Below are 24,285 nucleotides of genomic sequence, written 5' to 3' on the forward strand. Positions count from 1 at the left end.
AGTCCATAGCCTGCTAGGAACCAGACCACACGGCAGGAGGTGAGCAGTGGGCAAGTGAGCATTACCGCCTGCACTCCACCTCCTGTCACATCAGCCTCAGCATTAGATCCTCATAGGAGTTTGAATCCTATTGTGAACTGTGCATGCGAGAGATCTCTAAAGAGATACAACAAATAAATGCAATGCAAGATTTTCAAATGGATCCTTTTGTTCTGTAGGATGTTATTTTGACAACTTGCCAAGTTTTAATGGGATCCCAGGATTATCAATGATTTCCTGAATTTTTGCTGTATTGTGGTTATGTAGAAGAATGTTCATGTTTTTAGGAAATACAAATTGAAGTATTCAAAGTTGATGGGATATCAAGTAGGTGTTTACTCTCATTTGGTTCAGAAAAGCAAAAGTTCTTTGTATTGAACTTGCAACTTATTTGTGATTGTTTCAAAAAGTTAATAAAAATTATAACCTAGTTATAGAAAGCCAGCTGTATTTTTCAGTAACGTTTATAACTTTTTTTGCATAATTTGAAGGTATTTGTTTTTGTGCGCTAGATATAAAGTACGGCATCACTTCTCTGAGATAACTAAGTAAAATAATAAGAAATTGAACCCTTTTTCCTACAATTCCTGCTTATAGAAGTCCTGTGCTTACATGAGGGATTGTTGTTGACTGCGCCTTGTCCCCTCATTACAGGACCATCTGCCACTGTAGTTGTTGATGTTTGGTTTCAGAAAAGCCACAACTTCAAGATAGGAAGGAGTAGAGAAACAACAGCTGAGGAGCTGATGAGAGAACAGTATGTGTGTGTATGTGCATCCTTTTGTACACACTTTTAGGCATGTTTTTATGCTTTAGTCCTGGAACTGAAGTATGTCCCTTTTCTTCCTCTAGCAAACTGCCTTGTTTCAGAGATTGGACATACACGGTTACCTCAGCCTGGAATGTCTTTCCAGCTCTCTCAAGTGCTTCCTCTTTCACCTTAAGTCTTACGCATTTTTCCCCCCACGGTCTAAGCTTAAAATATCACTTTCTTGATCTCCCTAGACTAAATGAAGTCCTTTCATTGCAATTCACTTAAACTTTGTCATCCTTTAGCCTCTTCATCTATAAATTGGAATAATAATGGTAGTACTCTTCTGTTTTACATATATTTACTCTTTACATTTAAAGGCAGTAAGTGCTAACGTGAGTTAGCTGCTGCTATCATTATTACTTTTATTAGACATACCTGAAATACACATTTCATTACACATGTTTGTGTAATTATCTGTTAAATGTCTCTTTCTCCTGTTAGATTGTTAGTTCCATGAGGAAAAGGACTATGTCTTTTTTTATTCACCTGTATTCTCTAGTGCTTAACAGCGGTTGCCAATCTTTTTGGCACCAGGCACCAGTTTCATGCAAGACAATTTTTCCGCAGACTGGGGCAGGGTAATGGGGGTATGGTTTCAGGATGAAACTGTTCCACCTCCGATCAGCAGGCATTAGTTTTTGTCATTAGAAAAGGAAAGACCTGAAATCTCAGTATAGGTTTTTTTGCTGTTTTTTTAAGAGATGAGTTCTCACCATATTGCCCAGGCTGGCCTCAAATTCCTGAGCTCAAGTGATCCTCCCACCTCAGCCTCCTGAGTAGCTGAGACTACAGGCATGTGTCACCACGCCCAGCTTCAGTATAGTTTTGATTTTCATTTTCTTAATTATGGATAAGGGAGAGGATCTTATAAATGTAAGATTTTATTAAACATGTCAAAGCAATTTGTATATCAACGCTCTGCTTTTGTCCTTCACTCAATTATCTACTGAGTGGTTCTTGATTTCTAGGAACTCTTTATATTAACACTTGGCATTTTAAATTGCCAAAGTGTTTTCTCAGGTTGCCATTTGTCTTTTAACTTTCCTTATGGTGTTGTTTTCTGTTTGTTTTATCATGCAAGTTTAAAAAAATGGCTGTCAAATTTGTCAATCTTTTACTTTATGGCTTCTGAATTTTAACTCATAGCTAGAAATATCTTTGCTTGAGACAGAGTCTCACTCTGTTGCCCAGGCTGGAGTGCACTGGCATGACTGCAATCTTGGCTCACTGTAGCTGCCGCCTCCTGGGATCAAGCAATTCTCGTTGTCTCAGCCTCCCTAGTAGATGAAACTACAGGCGCGTGTCACCACATCTGGCTAATTTTTGTACTTTTTTTTTAGTAGAGACGGGGTTTCACCATGTTGGCCAGGCTGGTCTTGAACTCCTGACCTCATGTGATCCACCCTCCTCAGCCTTTCAGCCTCCCAAAATGTGGGATTACAGGCATGAGCCACTGCATCTAGCCTTTTTTTTTTTTTGGCCGGTGGGGAGAGGGTCTTGCTTTGTCACTTAGGCTAGAGTGCAGTGGCGTGATCCTGGCTCATTGCAACCTCCACTTCCTGGGCTCAAGTGATTCTTCTGCCTCAGTCTCCCAGTAGCTGGGACTACAGACACTCAGCACAACACCCAGCTAATTTTTATGTTTTCTGTAGACACGGGGTCTTCCTATGTTGGCCAGACTGGTCTCAAACACCTGGCCTCAAGTGATTCACCCATCTTGGCCTCCCAAAGTGCTGGGTTTACAGGCGTGAGCCACTGCACCCAGCCTAGAAATACCTTTTCCACTCCACAGATATATAGGAACTCCCTTATTTTTTCTTTTGTAATGTTATAGCTTTATATTTTTATATTTAAATGTTTGATATACTTGGTTTCATCCTGATGTACACTGTAAGATATGAATCCAAATTAAGGCTGGGCACAGTGACTCATGCTTGAGCCCAAGAGTTTGAGACCAGCCTGGATAAAACAGCAAGACCCCATCTCTAAAATAATAATAATAGTAAGTAGTAACAGTATGAGTCTAAATTAATCTTTCTTCCACATAGCTATCTAATTGTCTCAACACCATTTAAGATTGATGCCTTAATCACATACCAAAATTCCTGCATGTATTTGGATGTATTTCTGATCCTCTATTTTGTTCCATTAGTCTATTGCCTATTTATGTGTCAATAACACACTGTTTGGCTGGGCACAGTGGCTCACACCTGTAATCCCAGCACTTTGGGAGGCGGAGGTGGGTGGATCACGAGGTCAGGAGATCAAGACCACCCTGGCTAACACAGTGAAACCCCGTCTCTAGTAAAAATACAAAAAATTAGCCGAGCGTGGTGGCGGGCGCCTGTAGTCCCAGCTATTCGGAAGGCTGAGGCAGAAGAATGGCATGAACCCGGGAGGCGGAGCCTGCAGTGAGCCGAGATTGCGCCGCTGCACTCCAGCCTGGATGACAGAGCGAGACTCCGTCTCAAAAAAAACACTGTTTTAGATACTGAGACTGTGCAGTATATTTTCAAATGTGACAGGACTGGCTCATCCTCACTGCCCTTCTTTTTCAGAGTTTTCCAACCACTCACTGCTAATTTTTTTCCATTTGAACTTTAGAATCCACTATTTAGTTCCAGACACTACCCCACCCCAAACACACAAAATAAGGATAACACTGTTTCTGTGATAACATTATTTTACAAATCACTTTGGACAACTTTATAACACTGACTACTGCCACAGAACGTTTTGTCTTTCCATTTGTTAAGGTACGTTTTTACATCCCTTAAGAAGACTTTTAAAGTTCTAAACTTACAGATTTTGTTAAGTTTATGCATAGGCAACTTTGTCATTTTAATTTCTATTTTAAATGAATGTTTCACTTTTCTGTGTTCAAACTGGAAGCTATTTGCATATATTGAGCTTACTGATTTCTGTATATTAACTTAAATACAATTATCTAACCAAATCTTATGTGCAAATTTGATATCATAAATAAGACTGAACTATTCAATTAGCACTGTATGATGCTTCAGAGTGTTTCTCATATCTTAAAATCTGTAATCATCTTTCCAAAGTTATCTGAATTTACTGATGTACAACTTTATCCTCGTCTACATCAGTGAAAGCTGATACATGTGAATGGTCATATAACTTAACTGGGAACTCATGAAATAGCACTGCACTGTTGCTGACGTAAAAACAATGTCTAGGATAAGGATAATAGCGTGATAAAATCACAATGGATCCATTTGGCTACGTTAATGTTCATACTGAAACCACATCTCAATATTTTTTTCTACCACGGGAAGGTTCTTCTGTCAGAAGTGTTGACCCAGAGCAACTCCCTCTTGAATAGGGGCTGGTTAAAATAAGGCTCAGACCGACTGGGTTGCATTCCCAGATGGTTAAAGCATTCTAAGTCACAGGAGGAGATAGGAGGTTGGCACAAGACATAGGTCATAAAAGAAAAAGGCTGCAGTAAAGAAGCTGGCTAAAATGCACCAAAACCAAGATGGCGACGAGACTGACCTCTGGTCATCCTCACTACTACACTCCCACCAGCTCCATGACAGTTTACAAATGCCACTGGCAACGTCAATAAATTACAGTATATGGTGTAAAAAATGGGAGGCACGAATAATCCACCCCTTGTTTAGCATACAATCAAGAAATAACCATAAAAACCCACAACCAGCAGGCCTCGATGCTGGTCTGCCTATGGAGTTGCCATTCTTTAATCCTTTACTTTCTTAATAAACTTGCTTTCACTTTACGGATTCGCCCTGAATTCTTTCTTGCTCAAGATCCAAGAACCCTCTCTTGGGGTCTGGATCTGGACCCCTTTCTGGTAACACTTCTTTAAGATCACTAAACGTATTCACTTTAATTGGGTTTTATAGTTCAACAGTTATTTTTCATAAAATATAACAGATCTGAAAGAATGAGTTCTGAGAAAGCTATACACTGATTAACAATTTTATTTCAACTAACATAAGATGCTATTTGAGCATGCAAAGTACTTTGGTTTCTGAAACATAATCAAAGCATTTATGTAGTTCAGTTTGTATAGAATTTAAAATGTAATAAAATACATAGCTTCCTAATTTTCTCCCAAAACCCATTAAATATACTCTACCTACACAATGTTTGCTTCGCATGGAAATACAAAAATGATCTGCTTATGTTAATAAACTGCTGTTATATTCTTCATTGACAATTCTTTGGTTCAACCAAACGCAGAAATGGATCAATATTCCACTGTGAAATATTGCCTTCTCTCACACTCCAGATAAAAGGTACTCAAAGTGAATTATATCATCCATAATCTTTACAAGGAAAACTGCCATGTGTCTTACTTACACATTTAAAAGGACTTCAATAAGTATTTTTACAATGACTATTTTTTAATGCTGAAATAGCTTCCAAGTAAACAATCAACAGGATTTTGATTTAATTAAATACACTCAAACATATTGGGTGAGCCCAAATATTACTATCTTCTACTCCTACTTGGCAATTTGCAAATGACATTTTTCAAAAATTCAGATTCAGGCTGATAACAAACTGTCTCAAGTAGCCTGAAGAGGGATGACTGCTTGATCCCAGGAATTCAAGTCCAGCCTGGGCAACATAGCAGGACGGATGGACGCTGTTTCCAAATGAGAAAATGTTTTAATTTCTTTTTTGATAAAGGGAACAGAGTAAAACAATTTTGCAAGCCTCACATTCTAAAGCTTGACTTTCTGTTTATAACTCATGGTGACATTATGTTCTAATTTTTTTAAAAAGAATGTTTTCAATTAAAGTTTTGGTAAATAGGCTGGGCAAAGTGGTTCATGCTGGTAATCCCAGCACTTTATGAGGCCAAAGCGGGCGGATCGCTTGAGCCCAGAAGTTCGAGACAAGTCCGGCCAACATGGCGAAACCCCATTTCTACTAAAAATATAAAAATTACCCAGGCACGGTGGTGCACACCTGTAATCCCAGCTACTCGCAAGGCTGAGGCACGAGAATTGCTTGAGCCTGGGAGGCAGAGGTTTCAGTGAGCTGAGATTGTGCCACTGCACTCCAGCCTGGGCGAGACAGCGAGACCCTGTCTGAAGAAAACGAACAAACAACAACAAAAAACCCTGTCTCAAAAAAGAAAAAGCTCTGGTATACTGAATGGTCAAAATAATCTTTATAGTCCTTATTCTCCCTTGTAAATTGTTTTAAACTAAGAAAAGTGTTTTAAAACTAAGAAAGAACATGAGAAGTTACTTCAACATTTACCATAGCAAAATAGAATATTGTACAAATACAGCAAAGCTGAATAATTTACTTTCATCCAGCAAACTGCTAATGCTTAAACATAATGTCATTATTATGTATGATCCCAAATTATAATATAGAAAGTTAAAAAAAATTTACAGCACAATGTCCTTCTTTCCATATATAGAACCCAGGACAAACAATGAGTATTTCAGTATGTACAGTAGTGTTCAAAAGGAAGACATAAAATCTTCAGGAGACTATTTACAGGATTTTGAAAATAAACTTCCTAACCGTAATTACAATTGATCAAAATATGTCCTGAGTACTTACCACATGTAAGGCAATGTGCAGTATAGGAAATAAAGGTGAGTAACAGGACAATTTTTTACTTTAAGATTTTTTTTCCCAGTCTAGTAACAAATACACATACAAATACAGCTACGATATAGAAGGCTATGAATATGAGCAAAGAACTATGAGAATTCTTATGGAGGAGAAAATAAATCTACCTGGAGAAAATCCGAAAGGATTCATAAAGTTGTGATAAACCCTGAAGGAGGACGAATTTTCAATTAAGGGAGATAGTATATAGGAAAAAGGCATAATAAAATAAATGAAACTGGAAGTAGTCAACAATGTTTGATTTCTAGACACTGATGAGTTTCCAGAAAAGTTTTATAATAAAAAGAAGAGTAGGTTTATAGGCAAATTTCAGAAAGTTGAGTAATAACTGGCTAGTTTGAGAGGAGAGTCAATATATTACTACTCAGACACCAAGAGGCAGAGAAGACCAAGGAGAGACCAACAGACAGAGAGACTGAGAAGAGACACTCTAGAGAGCCTGAGTGATAGAGAGACAAAGGGAAAATGAGAGACACCAACAGACACCAAAAAAGATGACTGAGAGGGACAAAGAGGCCAGGGATGGGAAAAGAGAGAGAAGGACACTGTTACGGACTGAATGCTTGTCTCTCCTCAAAATTCATATGTCGTCCTAACCCACTATATGATATTAGGAGGTGAGGACTTTGGGAGGTGATTAGGTCATAAGAATGAAGTCCTCATGAATAGGGTTGGTGTCCTTATAAAAAGGACTGTGAAGAGTTCTCTTGTCTTCTTTCCACCATGTAAGGGTAGAGTGAGAAGTCAGCAGTCTGCAACCCAGAAGAGAGCCCTCACAAAAAACCCAAATATGCTGGGAGAAACAAAAGTTTCTTGTTTAAGGCACCCAGTCTACAGTATTTTGTTATAGTAGCCTGAACTAGACAAACACAAACCTGAAGGAAAAAGTAAAGAATAATTGTTTTAGAGGCTTTGTGAATGTTTCCAAGCAAAGAGAAAAGCTGAGGGAAGAAGGAATACATCAGCAGGAGAGAAATTAATGAGACTAATGAAGCATCATCCCAGAAAAGGTATGCAGGGAGAGTTCAAAAAACAGCATGAGTAGATTCTTACAGGGCCGTTCAACATAAAAAAGAAAAGCTGAACAAACACACAATGAATAGCATAAGGAAAGGCCATATGTTGAAATTCAATAGGATACTATCAAATACAAAAAAAAAAACTTCAATAAATGTCTACTGAAAAAGTAATCAAAAATAATCAAGAGATAATTAAAAAAAAATCAGCCTCAGCCAAGCTCTGCTGAGCTGTTGTTGTTAACAGCCTAAACACAAAGAAGACATGCTTATCACATTTGTAGTTAGCCTTGGATTTCAACTGTCTGCTTGACCATCTCCAATTCTATGACTCTTAAGCATCAAACCACTCCCTCAGCTATTCAAACCAAAATGTTAGATTCACCAAACATTTCCTTCTCCCTCAGCCCCAATTATCCAGTTTGATAATACTGGAATTATCAAAATATTCAACATTGAAAGTCAACTAAATCAATAGTGATGCTCACCGATACTGATATGTCCTCATTCTTTCTCTTAACACTGGAGTCAAACAAAACATTTCTCCCTCGTCTTTCACAGTCTTGATATACAATCAGTCGAATCTGGCTTGGATCAAACTCTGGTAAAGACCAACTTGAAAGAAAAGTAAAGATCCATTAGAGTTACATTAATAAATATTCCATATACATTAGAAATAAACCTATATAATAAAGCCCAAAATTATCTTATTGTTAAATAATATATAGATCTTTATATAAAATACCACCAGTTCATGGTTGAAAACTTTAAAGTAAAAATAAAGGCAAAACAAAATTATTTTTATTTAAAAATAATAGTGGTAACTATCAGTACATGTAAAATATAGTTATCTCATATGATTTTTGAAAGCATTAACTTAATAAATATACATAAGTATATTTAACATAATGAAAATATGCACTGATTTCATGTCATGGACCAAGATGACATAATAAAGTTAACCCATATTTTTAAGTAGTTTTGTTACTATTTCTCCAATATGGAAATGTGAAAAATGAAATGGTTTTCAGTTTAAATAATAGCAAAGGACTTACAAGACAAGAAACAAGCAAAAGAAAAAAAAGTGGAGAGCAATCAAGTATAGTGAAAATTCTTGTATGCTGCTGGTATGAATATAAACTGGCGCAACTCCTGGGTGCGGTGGCTCACACCTGTAATCGCAGGACTTTGGGAGTCCAAGGTAGGAGGATCACTTGAGCCCAGGAGTTCAAGAGCAACCTGGACAACATAATGAGACCCTGTCTCTACAAAAAGTTAAAAAAATTAGCCAGGCACGGCAGCATGCATCTGTAGTCCTAGCTACTTAAGAGGTTGCAGTGGGAGGATCACTTGAGCCTGGAAGGTCAGGGCTATAGCAAGCTGTGATCGTGCCTCTGTACTCCACCCTGGGTGACAGAACGAGACCCTGTCTCAAAAAATAAAAACAAAAAATAAATAAATTGGCACAATCTCTTTAGAAAACAGTTTTTTAAAAAAATTTATATATATATATAAATTTAGTGTGTGTATATATATGTGTGTGTATATATACACATACACATACACTAAAACAAATCCCAGTAAAAATGAAGTTGATCCAGGCAATTCCACTCCAGAAAAATTTATCACAATGAATGAATTTCAGCTATAGGCAAAAATGGAGACACCACAAGCAAAAGAACTCAGAGAATGACTCACACACACACAGATAGGTACTGTATTTTTCCACTTTAAAATATAGAGGTTAAAAATGTGCAACGTTTGTCTAGGGGTTCATACTTAGTTTTTAAAATATAAAGAAAACAATGTAAGTAATGACCTCCACAGTTTGGAGAGTAATTACTTCTAGGAGTAAGGTAGAGGAAAAAGTGTAACCAGAAAAGGGACATAACAGGTGAACTAGCGCAATGACTGTGTTCTCTGTTTTGACCAGATAGTGCTGACATGGATCTTTACTTTACCGTATGTATTTAAACAGTACATCACATTTGTTTTATGTACTTTTATATATCCATTACATTCCACAATTTAAAAGATTAATGGGGTGGGTGAGGTAGAGAAGAAGGGAAAGAGAAAACAAAACGAATAACAAATATCTGGTAAACTGAACACAATACAAATGACAGGACAGCTGCTAAGAAATGGGAGAACTGACATGCCAGGAGCTGTTTCTCATTAGTTACAACGGGCTATTTATTTTTTATAATTTCAACTTTTAAATTCAGGGGGTACATGTGCAAGTTACATGCATATATCTCATGATGCTGAGGTGTGGGGTACAATTGATGCTGTCACCCAGAGTGTGAGCATAGAACCCAACTATTAAGTTTTTCAACTCTTGCCCCTCTCCCTCCTGCCTTGCTCTACTAGTCCTCAGTGTCTATTATTGCCATCCTTATGTCCATGAATATCCAATGTTTAGCTCCCACTTATAACTGAGAACATGTGGTATTTAATTTTGTGTTCCTGCATTAATTCGCTCAGGATAATGGCCTCCAGCTGCCTCCATGTTGCTGCAAAGGACAGGATTTCATTTTTTTATGGCTGCGTAGTATTCCATAGTACATACGTACCACGTTTTCTTTATCCAGTCCACCACTGATGGGCCCCTAGGTTGATTCCATGTCTTTGCTATTGTGAACAATGCTGCAATGAACATACAACTGCATGTGTCTTTTTGGTAGATTTGTTTTCTTTTGGATATATACCCAGTAATGAGATCGCTGAGTCAAATGGTAGTTCTCTTTCAAAGTTCTTTCACAAATCTTCAAACTGCTTTCCACAGTGGCTAAACTACTTTACATTCCCATCAATGGTATGTAAGCATTCCCTTTTCTCCACAGCCTCACCAGCATCTGTTATTTTTTGACTTTTTAATAATAGCCAATCTGATTGATGTGAGATGGTGTCTCATTGTAGTTTTGATTCGTCTTTCTCTGATGATTAGTGATGACGAGCATTTTTTCATGTTTGTTGGCTGCTTGGATGTCTTCTTTTGAGAAGTGTCTGTTCATATCTTTTGCCCACTTTTTATTGGGGTTGTTTTTTGCTTGTTAAATTGTTTAAATTCCTTATAGATTCTGTATATTAGACTTTTGTCAGATGTACAATTTGTGAATATTTTCTGCCATTGTGTGGGTTGTCCACCAGGCATAATTCTTCACTTCCTTAAGAGAGGCTTAACCCTAACTCTGTCAACGTATGTGAAACTACGTATAACTGGCAACATAAAACATCTTCATCCCAAATTCTTGACTGGAAATATAATTTTGATTTTCTTCTGTCTAATCTTTAGCAAATGTCTGTGTGCTAGTAAATGATAAACACCTACCTAGACATCCAGGCTAAACCACAGACTCCTCCTTAAACCACAATGACTTGCATCACACTCAACTGTTTCTACTAAATTGTGCTTTCATACTATGCAAAGGAAACTGTAAAGGAACAGACTGACAAAGGATGAAAATATGGAAAGGGGTCTCATGGAAACCAATGAAAAAGAACATTTTAGAAAAGAAAAGAAATACCACGGCAGTCACTAAAAAGTATCTGCTAGAGAAGCAAAAGTCATTGGTGACCATAGCAAGGACAGTTCTAAGGAATAAAGAGGACAGAGGTCAAATGCCAGGTGACTGAAGAGTGAATAGGAGCAGAGAAAACAGACAACTGGTAAGAAAAAAAGAGAAAGAAAATGAATCCTCAAGTACAGTGAGAGTGACAGATATTCTGCTATTAAAAAAATGACACATCTGAACGTGTTTACATATATGCTGATGACAGAATCTGAGGCGGAGGAGAAATACAAGGCCTCTGAGGAAGTAGAGAACAGGATATAGAGCACAAGTGAAAGCATTAGCTCAAAGAAAATAACTCTCACACTAGGATGGAAAGAAACGAGATAAAGACATACATGGGTGCAGAAAGATTTGTAGATATGAAGGTAAATTGCAAAGGGAATCCATATCTAAGAGATCCATTTTCTTTGTCAAGCAGGTGAAGGCAAGTAAGGGAAAGGTGGTAAGATGTGGGGATAGTAGAGAGTAAAAAAGAGAATAGAGGTTGTTGGGAAATAAAATACATTCATACACCATGTAACATTTTGGTCAACAACAAACTGTATATATGATGGTGGTGTCATAAGATTATAATGCAGTTCAAAAACTTCTATTGCCTAGTAACACTGTAGCTGTCATCACATGGTAGCACAAAGTATTACTCACATGTCTGTGGTGATGCTCATGTAAACAAACCTACTGCACTGTCAGTCATATGAAGGTATTATAGATACAATTATGTAAAATACGCAATACTTGATAATAAAACACTATGTTGGCTGGGTGCAGTGGCTCACGCCTGTAATCCCAGCACTTTGGGAGGCCGAGGTGGGCAGATCACAAGGTCAGGGGATTGAGACCATCCTGGCTAACATGGTGAAGCTCCGTCTCTACTAAAAGTACAAAAAAAACATTAGCCAGGCATGGTGGCATGCACTTGTAGTCCCAGCTACTCAGGAGGCTGAGGCAGGAGAATCGCTTGAACCCAGGAAGCAGAAGTTGCAGTGAGCCGAGACTGCACCACTGCACTCCAGCCTGGGTGACAGAGTGAGACTCCGTCTCAAAAAAAAAGAGACTATGTTACTGGTTTATGAATTTACTATACTTTTATCATTATTTTAAAGTGTACCCCTCCTTATAAAAAAATTTACTGTAAAACAGCCTCAGGCAGATCCTTCAGGAGGTATTCCAGAAAAAGGCATTATTAGCATAAGAGATGACAGTTCCATGTGTGTTATTGCCCCTAAAGACCTTACAGTGGGACAAGATGTGGAGATGGAAGATAGTGATACTGATAATCCTGACTCTATGTAGGCCTATGTTAATGGTGTGTTTGTGTCTCAGTTTTTAACAAAAAGGTTAAAAAAATTTAACTGAAAAAAGCTTATAGAATAAGGACATAAAGAAAATATGTTTGTACAGCTGTACAATGTGTTTGTGTCTTAAGCAAAGTGTTACTACACAACAGTTCAAAAGATTTTAAAATTAAAAAGTTAATAAGGAAAAAAGTTACAATCAGCTAAGGTTAATTTTATTATTGAAGAAAAACATTTTTAATAAATTTAATGTAGCCTAAGTATACAGTGCTTATTTATAAAATCTACAGTAGTGTACAACAATGTCCTAGGCTTTCACAGTCACTGACTACTCACTCACTGACTCACCCAGTAACTTCCAGTCTCGCAAGATCCATTCACAGTAAGTGCCCTATATACGTGTACCACTTTTTATCTTTTTTTTTTTCTTTTTTTTTTTTTGAGATGCAGTCTCAGTCTGTCGCCCAGGCTGGAGTGCAGTGGTGCGATTTCAGCTCACTGCAACCTCCACTTCCTGGGTTCAAGTGATTCTCCTGCCTCAGCCTCCCCAGTTGCTGGGTTTACAGGCGTGTGCCATCATGCCTGGCTAATTTTTGTATTTTTAGTAGACACGTGGTTCCACCATGTCGGCCAGGCTGGTCTCAAACTCCTGACCTCAGGTAATCCGCCTGCCTCAGCCTCCCAAAGTGCTGGGATTACAGGTGTGAGCCACTGCACCCGGCCTACTTTTTATCTTTTACACCTTATTTTTGCTGTACCTTTTCTGTTTGGATATGTTTAGATACACAAATACTTACCATTGTGTTACAACTCCCTACAGTGTGCAGCACAGCAATATGCTGTACAGGTTTGTAGCCCAAGAGCAATAGGCTATTATCATACAGCCTAGGTGTGTAGTATACTATACCATCTAGGTGTGTGTAAGCACACTGTGATGTTTGCATAACAAAAAAATTGCCTAAAAATGCATTCCTCAGAACAGAGCCCCATCATTCCCTGGTGCATGAGTGTATGTTGAATAGAGAACGTAAGATTTCCAGGCAATGCTGTACATCTACATAACGTTGAAGACTATGAACTAGGACTATGTACTGGTTGCAAACTACAGTTAGGTGATTTTCTCCAGTAGGACCTCATGTGCTTGGATTTGGATTAGACCATGCCAAGGTAAGGGTTTTGACAGGTATATGGAACAAAAGAAAAGGAAGGCTATGGAAATGCAGTAGAAGACTGACAAGAATACAGCCGAAATGATCTAAGCTAGTTAGGGAACGTAGTGATGGGACAAGGATAACAGAACGAAATGGAGGCAGTACGGTCAAAGTGCTGAAAAAAACGCAAAGAAAGAGAGTGGGAGGCAGAGAGGACAAGGAATAGGAGGCTATAATCACAGTGTAGGATCCTAGAGTTTAAGATATTAGAGGTAGAATAGTTCATTTATTCATTAAATACAGATATGTACCTACTATGTGCCAAGCAGTGGTTAGGGCAAGATAAGAAAGAACCTGCTCTGGAAGAAAGACACAGCAGTAGCTAAGCAAAGACATAAATTAACTTGATAATTTCAGGTAAGTCAATAGACTATGATAGAAGGTGGTAGTGAGAGAATGGTTTGTATTGGGGGAGATATATTCTTTCTTTCTTTTTTTTTTTTTTAGACAGAGTCTCTCTCTGTCTCTCAGGCTGGGGTGCAGTAGCATGATCTCGGCTCACTGTAACTTCTGCCTCCTGAGCTTGAGAGATTCTTGTGCCCCAGCCTCCCAATTAGCTGAGATTACAGGTATGTGCCACCACGCCCAGCTAATTTTTGTATTTTTAGTAGAGACAGGTTTTGCCATGTTGGCCAGGCTGGTCTCAAACTCCTGGCCTCAAGTAATCTGCTGGGATTACAGGCAGCACAAGCTACCACACCTGGCCAATATATTCATTTTTTAAAAGGTGCCTAATACGGAAAAAATTTTCTGGAGAAAATGAAAAGCTGGGCTTCACTGGATATGTGGTCTTCTAACAGACCTTATATAAGCAGTGATACCATTTCATTTAGCCAAACTCCTTTGGTCTCCCAGACACCCAAAGAATAAAATCCAAGTTCCTTTGCTTAGATGTAAACCTCTTCGTGGGCTGGCCCAGATCTGCCTTTCCAGACTCTTTTCACGTTACCCATAATTATCATCATACTGATCTTCTCAAAGGTGCCAAGATATATCAATTCCGTGCCTTTGTACAAGCCATGTCTCCTACCTGAAATAGTCTCACTCTCTCTGGCAAACTCTTATTTATTCTTAAAGATCTAGCTCTAAATGTCACCTACTTTAAAAAGTTCTTATTCATTCCTCCAAACAGAGTTAGCTACTGACTTTTGGGATTACACTTTATCTTAGATTATAAATCTAACAGTATCTTCATCAGATTGTCCTGTAATTTATCTGTTCAAATGCCTGTTTCTTCCACTAGAAAAAGAAGCTCCCTGAGGGAAGATCTTATTCATCTTTGAATCCCCAGTCCCAAGCTTGGTAAATGAGTAAAACTACATATCCCTAAGTAAATGTAATATCATAGGCACTAAATATTTCAAGAGTGAATGGATTCCACAACCGGAAAAAAGAAGAAGAAAGAAGAAAGAAGAAAGAAGAAAGAAGAAAGAAGAAGAAGAAGAAGAAGAAGAAGAAGAAGAAGAAGAAGAAGACGACGACGACGACGAAGACGAAGAAGAAAAAACAAATGTGCTTTCTTTAAAAAGTTAAAAGGCATGTCCATCAACTCATGAATAAACAAAATGTGGTATGTCAATACAATGGAGTATTTGGCCATAAAAAGAATGCATACTACATGGATGAACCTTGAAAACATTAGGTTAAGGGGAAAAAGCCAAACACAAAAAGGCTACGTATGATGATTCCATTTATATGACTTGTCCACAATAGGCAAATCCATAATGATTGCAATGTGTATGGGGTTTCTTTCTGGGGAGATGAAATGTTCTGGAATTAGACGGTGGTGATGGTCGCCAAAAAACTTTGTAAATACACCACAAACAAAAACAACAAAACAACAACCAAATGAACCTAAAACACTGAATCACGCACTTTAGAAGAGTAAATTTTATAGAATGTGAAGTATATCTCAGCAATAATAAAAAAGGCTTTATTACCAAACTTATTTGTGAATTTGCATTCTTTTTTTCTTTTTTTTTTTGAGACGGAGTCTCGCTCTGTCACCCAGGCTGGAGTGCAGTGGCGTGATCTCGGCTCACTGCAAGCTCCACCTCCCGGGTTCACGCCATTCTCCTGCCTCAGCCTCCCGAGTAGCTGGGACTACAGGTACCCGCCACCATGCCCAGCTAATTTTTTGTATTTTTAGTAGAGATGGGGTTTCACCATGTTAGCCAGGATAGTCTTGATCTCCTGACCTTGTGATCCGCCTGCCTCGGCCTCCCAAAGTGCTGGGATTACAGGCGTGAGCCACCGCGCCCAGCCATGAATTTGTATTCTTTGTTAATTTAAAATAGGACTTTATGAAAAAGGTAAAATTATAAAGCTTCTATAAAGAAACACAGGTGATTATGCCACCTTAGGTTAGGCAAAGATTTCTTAAACAAGATACAAAAATTACTACGCATAAAATAAAAAATTGGTAAGTTGGACTTTATAAAAATTTTAAACCTGAACATAAAAAAAAAGAGCTAAAAAAAAAAAAAAAAAGGACCAGCCCAGAGACTGGAAGACAATATTTGCAATGCATATATCTGATAAAGTACTTATAAACAGCCAAGACAACTCCTACAAAGCAGTAAGCAATAAACGATCCAATTTTAAAAGGATACAGGTACAACTTGGGCATTTCACAAAAGGAGATAATATGAATGGATAACCAGTATGCGGAAATGATAATTAACAGTGTTAATCATCAGAGAAATGTAAATTAAAACATGGCCACAGCCAGGCGCAGTGGCTCACACCTGTAATCCCAGCACTTTCGGAGGCCAAGGCAGGTGGGTCACCTGAGGTCGAGAGTTTGAGACCAGTGTGACCTACATGGGAGAAACCCCATCTCTACTAAAAAAATATATAAAATTAGCCAGGTGTGGTGGTGCACGCCTGTCATCCCAGCTACTTGGGAGGCTGAGGCAGGAGAATCGCTTGAACCCAGAAGGTGGAGGTTGCAGTGAGCCACGATTGCATCATTGCACTCCAGCCTGGGCAACAAGAGTGAAACACCATTTTAAAACAAAACAAAAACAAAAACAAACAAACAAAACGGCCACAAGCATTAAAATGGCTAAAACTGACATAACTAATAACACCAGTGGTTGGTAATAATATGAAGCCCTTGGAACTCCCATACATTGTTAGGAGGAGTGTAAAAGTGTACAACCAGTTTTGGAATATTGCTTGGCAGCTATGATTCAGCAATTCCTCTCACAGGAATTTATCCAATAAAAATGAAAATAAATGTTCACAAATACTTTCACAGAAATTTTCACCACAGTTTTATTTAACCCCAAATGCCACAGAGAATGGATGAACAAACTATGATATATTCCTACATTGAAATACTACTCAGAAATACCAAGGAATGAATTACTGATCACGTGGTAACAAAAATGAACTCAAAAAATACTGTTGCGTGAAAGAATCCAGACACAATGGGGCACATGCTGATAATTCTATTTATATGTAGAAGAGGTAAAACTAATGGACAATGATAGAAATCAAAGCAGTGATCAGGGGTAGGGAGTGAGGGGAATGGAGGAGAAATGTATACTAAGGAACTTTCCACAGTGATCAAAATGTTCTTTATTGCCATTGTGGTTAAATAGATGCATATTTTTTCAAAATAAATTATACAATTAAAATATGTGCATTTTATTATATGCAAATTATAGCTCAATTTTTAAAAGAGAAAGACTACTAAAAAAAGTAATACTATATTCATCAAGTTACATTACATTATGGACATCTCAAAACAGATTTTTTTTTTTTTTGAGACGGAGTCTCGCTCTGTCGCCAGGCTGGAGTGCAGTGGTGCAATCTCAGCTCACTGAAACCTCCACCTCCTGGGTTCAAGCAATTCTCCTGCCTCAGCCTCCCGAGTAGCTAGGACTATAGGCACGTGCCACCATGTCCAGCTAATTTTTGTATTTTTAGTAGAGACAGGGTTTCACCATGTTGGCCAGGATGGTCTCAATCTCTTGACCTCGTGATGTGCCTGCCTTGGCCTCCCAAAGTGGTGGGATTACAGGCATGAGCCACCATGTCCGGCCTAAAACAGACTTATTAAACATTTACCACACTCACAACATAATGCCAGGTACTGGGAATATTCCTCTTGTCACATTCTTTATGTATTCATTCACTGACTTAAAAGCGTTCATTCAGCATGAAAAGAAAAAGATGGCCATACCATGAAATGCTCTGTCTAGTAGAAAAGACAGACAAATGATTTTATCAATGTGATACATGCTATGACTGAGGCAAACTTACAATCTAGATAAAAGGTGTGCATAGGCAGGTCAGGTAAGAGTTTACTGAAGAAAAATCATAAATGATATACAATAAATAATAAATAACCTGCCCAAAATAACACAGCTAGCTAGTAAATGTGTCAAAGATGGGTTTAGATTCCAGGCAGTCTTTCATTCCATTATCTAAATCATTCTGCATGGCCTTGGCCTCTTGAGTAGGAAGTGATACTTCGAGTTTCAGCTTCAAGTGATGGGCAGGGGAGAAGGGCATTCTCTTCTCTGGAAGAAGAAAATAGCATCTGCTGTAATTCTTAGTGACTCTAGCTCAGGAGTGTGCAATGAAGCAACAGGCACAGCTATAAATGCAGGCTGGAGCATCAGATCAACAGACATAACCAGTTCAACACACACATACAGACTTCTTCATCCAGGCAATGAGTAAACAAAGGTTTTAAACAATAGCTGACAAGATCACTTGTGCATTTTAGAAAATCAGACAGAAACTTGAAGAACTGACAAGATAGAAGCCTGGAGAAAAGAATGTTATATACCCTGAACTAAGGAAAAGCACTGAAAATAGAAAGTGATAGAGCTAGATCTTATTTAGAAGGCAGAGATAGGACCTGGAAGACTATATGAGGAATAAAGGATGAGAATGGCTGACTCTCAGGTTTCAGATTTGATGAAAGGAGATACCATTAACCAAGATAAAGAATATCTCAGGAGGGGAAGTAAGTTTGGGATAAGTGTGTTGCCAGATTGAGTTCAAGAGGGCTGTGAGACAGCTGAAGAAAAGATGTGCAACCGATTGATGAAAAATGGTCTGGTGTCCAGGCACAGTGGCTCAAACTTGTAATCCCAGCACTTTGGGAGGCCGAGGTGGGTGGATCTCCTGAGATCAGGGGTTTGAGACCAGCCTGGCCAACATGGCGAAACCCCATCTCTACTAAAAATACAAAAATTAGCCGGGCGTGATGGTGGGCGCCTGTAATTCCGGCTACTTGGGAGGCTGGGGCAGGAGAACCGCTTGAACCTGGGAGGCAGAGGTCACAGTGAGCCAAGATCGCACCACTGCACTCCAGCCTGGGTGACAGAGCAAGACTCTATCTTCAAAAAAAAAAAAAAAAAAAAAAAAAAAAGAAAAAGAAAAATGGTCTGGAGCTCAGGAGAATGGCTGGGAATAGAGTTCCAGACACAAGAGTTACTGACACACAATTGGTAGTGAAATCTTCAGGGAGAACATATTAATTGAAAATAGAAAAGAATGTGAAGAAAATAGAAAAGAATGTGAAGAACTAATAAACTAGAATTTTAGGATACATCAATATTTTAAAAACAGAGAGAAGAAAAGCAGAGAAGCCAGGGAAGATCAGTAAAGACAGACTACTAGAGAGGAAAGGAAAACTCATGGTAAAGCACTGTTACAAAAGTTAAGGAAGATGGGCCAGGCACGGTGGCTCATGTCTGTAATCCCAGCACTTTGGGAGGCCGAGGCTGGTGGATCACCTGAGGTCAGGAGTTCGAGACCAGCCTGGCCAACATAGTGAACCCTCGTCTCTACTAAAAATACAAAAATTAGTTGGGCATAGTGGCGCATGTCTGTAGTCCTAGCTACTCGGGAGGCTGAAGCAGGAGAATCGCTTGAACCTGGGAGGCAGAGGTTGCAGTGAGCCATGATTGTACCACTGTATTCCAGCCTGCGCGACAGTGAGACTGTGTCAAAAAAAAAAAAAAAAGGTTAAGGAAGATGAAAAGAAAGGAATCACACACAATGCAAATGTTGCAGAAAGACCAAAATTTATGAAGAGTAAAAGTGTTCATGGAATTTAGCAATTTGGTGTCTTTGGTACTCTTGCTGGAACAGTTTCAGTGGAGGCAGAGGGGAAGGAATAACCATATAGCAACCAATTGAAGAGAAAGAGCTGAGAAAGACAGTATGTAATATTCCATGTAAAGAAAAGGAACAGCGAGGAATAGTGTGACCATATAACCAACCATCTAAACTGCAGTTTTAAAACTAAAAAGGGATCCTAAACAGACAGAAATAAAGTGAAATTATCTTGAATCACTAAGACGCATGGTCACTCAGGTAGAAGTGAGGATACAAGAGCCCTTTTTTTAAAAAAGGGAAAAAGGTGTACGTGTATGAAATATATAGGTGTATATATAAAGGAAAAAAGGCATATATTTCCTTTCTAATATTTCCAAGTTGAGGGGAAGGAATCAGAAAAAGAATTTAAAGGTAATCAGAGAGAATTTTTGGATTAAGATCGCAGAGAAGTTAAGACACAGTATCCTGGGCAAGGGTGCCCCTAATGAACAGCAGAATACACTTAATGAGGTAAGTGTATGACCCACAGGTGAAAATTACTGCAGGTAAGTATGCAAGCTGCAGAGATGAAATCGAGCATTTATATCTGATCATTTGTGTTTTCTAAAAAGCAGGGGTCAAGCATATTTACAAGCATATGTGAGGTGGGTGGCCTGAATTGGGGTATAGGATTTGAGATATAAAAGTTCAGCATAGTCATCAAAGAAAATGGGGAAAGGAGCTACCCCAAGAAAAGCAAATGGACTATCAAACCATATTTCAGGGCCCAGCTGAGTGGAAAGCCTTAAATCTGTGATAGGACTAATTTTCTGTACTACCACAGAAGATTCCAGGTGTGAAAGGGCCAAAAGTAGGCAATGGATTTAACAGGAGATTTTCTGAGCAGCCGCAATGAAAAGGAGCAAGGCTGTTAAGAGTGACAGTGAGAAAGAAAAGTCAGGACTGACTAGCTGAGGAAATGTGGCCAGAATGGAGCTGATAGGAGAAAAGCAAGTATAAAACAAACACACACAGTAGTCTCAACGAAGTTAAAGCACAAGTCTGAATAAGGATATGAGAGATCAAAGGATATGAAGTTGTGGTCAGAATGGGAAGATCTCAGAAAGAGAGGAGAGTCAGTTAGCTAACAAGGCTCAAGGTACAGCCAAGAAGAACACATAAAAGTAGAGAATAAGAGAAGCAAGTGGGAGGCCATAATGTTAGATGTGCGGGCTGCTTAAGATGACTGCACAAAGTGATCTGTAAAGAAGGACTATCAGCCAAGTGTCAGAGTTCTTGATGAACAGTGGACAATCATCTGGTACATGTCAGCCATGGATGCCAATAACAAAATAGAGCAGTGTGGTACAATGTCACAGGCCTCATAAAGAACAGGTTTTCATGAGAGGACAAGAATAGTTTCCAGGCAATGGTGACAGGGCCAAGTTACTAGGCCCAAAGTTGGGTAGTGTGTGGCAAAATAAACATTCCCTAATGGAAGGGCAAAAGCAAGAATTACGGCTTCTGAAGGCCAAAAAAAAAAAAAAAAAAAAAAAAAAAGGTGGACAAATTGGGAAGAAAGTGGGGACACAAGCAAGGAGTTCTAAATGATGCAAAGAAAAGGCAGCATAGGCATTATTAGACGGGGGAGGGAAGGATGGAGTAAAACATGAAAGCCCACTTCATAGAGGGGCTTATATTTTGGGTCATATCTGAATAAGATAGGAATGTCTAAAGCAGAGATGAAAATAACATAGCTTTATGTTTAAACACAAATCTTGGTGAAGCTGTTTTGGTCTAGATCAGACATCCCTAGAGTCATAAACAAAAAATGAAAACAAAATGCTGGTCAAAATCATCTGGGAAGACGTGTACTTCTGCAGAGTATGTCCCTGAAATGGTGAAGGGTTACTAATAAAGCTCTGATTCCCTTTACCTTATAATAGAAATAAGTTGTGACATGGAAATCTACAGACACATGAAATTAACTCAATAAACTTATTACCAAAAAGTTGCCTGACAAATTAATTGCTTAGAATATATTAAGCAACAAACAATCACAACAGAGTGGCTCTTTTAACACGCAAATAAGTTTAAATGTTAATAGTCATTCTAAATTTATTCATTTCATCAAGTGAAAGAAGTGAAGGAGAAGCAAAACTGACCTACCTAAAGTTGCTGTTCTGGATAGTGCTGGCTAGTGTCTCTTCTTTTCACCTGTAGCCCTACTCTATCTTCACTGGTATTTGCTTATGCTCAGCACTCAAGTGTTTAGAATGATCTCTCATTTTACCAGAACCTAAGTCTTCTGATACTGCCTTCCACTTCATCATGTTGCTTCTTTTTTATCAAAATTTATCTGAAGACAAATGTAAGCCAAATCACTAACAGTGTTAAAGTATACCACCACCATTCACACAAATTTATATGCTATAGAAAAACTTTCCTTAGTAATTACTATTAAGCAATTGTATTTAGCATATTTAAACGTTGGTAAGAAAACTATTCAGTGATGAACCACAAGCTATTTTAAGACTTTACCCAGATGTTATTTATAGTGTGTCAGCTTATCTGCTCTGCATGTTTTTTTATCTGACACCTTCAAAGAATGCTAATAGAAAATAAACATGCTGGAATAGACACTCTCCTTTACACACTGACACTGCACCTCAAAAGACCATGTGAACTCCTGTAACACACACTACTGACAACTAAAATAGGACTAAGCCATGCACTCTCAATGAGGGCAAGATCACTTCCAAGAGGGCAAACTGGTTCTTGGTGGGGAAGGGAAGAGAAAAATCCTTAGGTATTAAGTGGGATGTAGCCCTCAAAAGGGCCACAGTACATAGGCAAATACACAGCATATCTGTGGTGTTAAAATTTCATGGAGGGGGAATGGTGCTTAACAAAAAAGGGTGTTAATCCCTATTAAATAAAAGGTGCTGGGATAACTGGCTAGCCTTATCTGGATCCTTATTTTTTAACCATATAAAAAAATTAACTCAAGATGGAGTAAAGATTTAAATGTAAGATTTCAAACTTTAAAAATCCTAGAAGAAAACCTAGAAAATACCCTTCTCGACATTGGCCTTGGCAAAGAATTTTTGGCTAAGTCCCCAAAAGCAATTACAACAAAAACAAAAATTGACAAGTGGGACCTAATTAAACTAAAGAGCTTCTGCACAGCAAAGAAAATTATAAACAGAGAAAACAGACAACCAACAGAATGGGAGAACACATTCACAAACTGTGCATCTGACAAAGGTCTAATATCCAGAATCTATAAGAAACTTACACAAATCAACAAGCAAAAAACAACCCCATTAAAAAATGGACAAAGGACATGAACTGACACTTCTCAAAAGATGACATCCAAGCAGCCAACAAACATGAAAAAATGCTCATTATCACTAACCATCACAGAGAGACAAGTCAAAACCACAATGAGATACCATCTCACACCAATCAGACTGGCTTTTATTAAAAAGTCAAAAAATAACAAATGCTGGTGAGGCTGTGGAGAAAAAGGAGCAGAAGGTAGTTTAGCCACTGTGGAAAGCAGTTTGGAGATTTCTCAAAGAACTTAAAATGGAGCTACCATTTGATCCAGTAATTCATTACTGGGTGTATATCCAAAGGAAAATAAATTGTTGTACAAAAGGACACATGCATTCATATGTTTGTTCATCACTACGCTATTCATGATAACAAAGACATGGAATAAACCTAGGGGCCCATCAATGGTGGACTGAATAAAGAAAATGTGGTACAGATACACCATGGAGTAATATGCAGCCATAAAAAAGAATGAAATCATGTCCTTTGCAGCAACATGGAGGTGGCTGGAAGCCATAATCCTAAGTGAATTAACACAGGAACAGAAAACCAAATACCACATGTCCTCACTTATAAGTGGGAGCTAAACAGTGAGCATACACTGACATAAACATGGGAAAAATAGACACTGTGGACTACTAGAGGGGAGAGGGAAAAAGCATGGGTGGAAAACTACCTATAGAGTACTATGCTCACTACCTGGGTGATGGAATCCATACCCCAGACCTAAGCATCACATAATATGCCCATGTAACAAACCTACATATGTACACCCTGTATCTAAAATAAAAGTTGAAATAAAAAAAAAAAATCAGAGTGTTAATTTTAAAAAAGGCTCCTTGGGGGAATATAAGTGAAAAAAAAGTATTGAGAAATACTGGGCTAAACACTAGTTTCTTCTCAACACATTAAAAATTGTCACCTATAAGGAAAATACTGAAATAATTCACTTGTGTTTCTATGTGATCAACTCTCTTCCTTATCAATCATTTTAAAGTTGAATTTCATGAACCTGTAAATACCAGTTAATCTCTTCTCTTTCTCTACCCTTATTTCCATTTGACCATCCACATATTTTCACCTCTAGTTAGCATCAGAGGGTCTTACTATACAGTATACTTATCAAACATGAAGATTTTTTTAGTTCATGAATTGGGTAATTATTTGTACAGTACCTATTATGTGTCTTGCACTATGTTAGTTGTTCTTTCCTGAGCCTTATCCATCATTGTTATTTCTCACTGAAAACACGGAAGGTGATACAGACCATTCTAAGAAAACATTAAC

General features: G+C 38.2%; 1 protein-coding gene across 2 annotated transcripts in view; it reads right to left on the reverse strand.

The window, feature by feature from the left end:
* The window catches only part of FNIP1 (folliculin interacting protein 1), a 159,969-nt gene that overhangs the window by 99,711 nt on the left and 35,973 nt on the right, over positions 1-24,285 (reverse strand). For both annotated transcript variants that reach the window (XM_003259927.2, XM_003259926.2), the window contains exon 2: positions 8,004-8,130. In XM_003259927.2, coding sequence (XP_003259975.2) covers positions 8,004-8,130 — 127 coding nt within the window. The remainder of the gene's footprint in view (positions 1-8,003; positions 8,131-24,285) is intronic.

Source organism: Nomascus leucogenys, chromosome 2, assembly GCF_006542625.1.
Source record: "Nomascus leucogenys isolate Asia chromosome 2, Asia_NLE_v1, whole genome shotgun sequence".
NCBI classification, from domain to species: Eukaryota; Metazoa; Chordata; class Mammalia; order Primates; family Hylobatidae; genus Nomascus; species Nomascus leucogenys.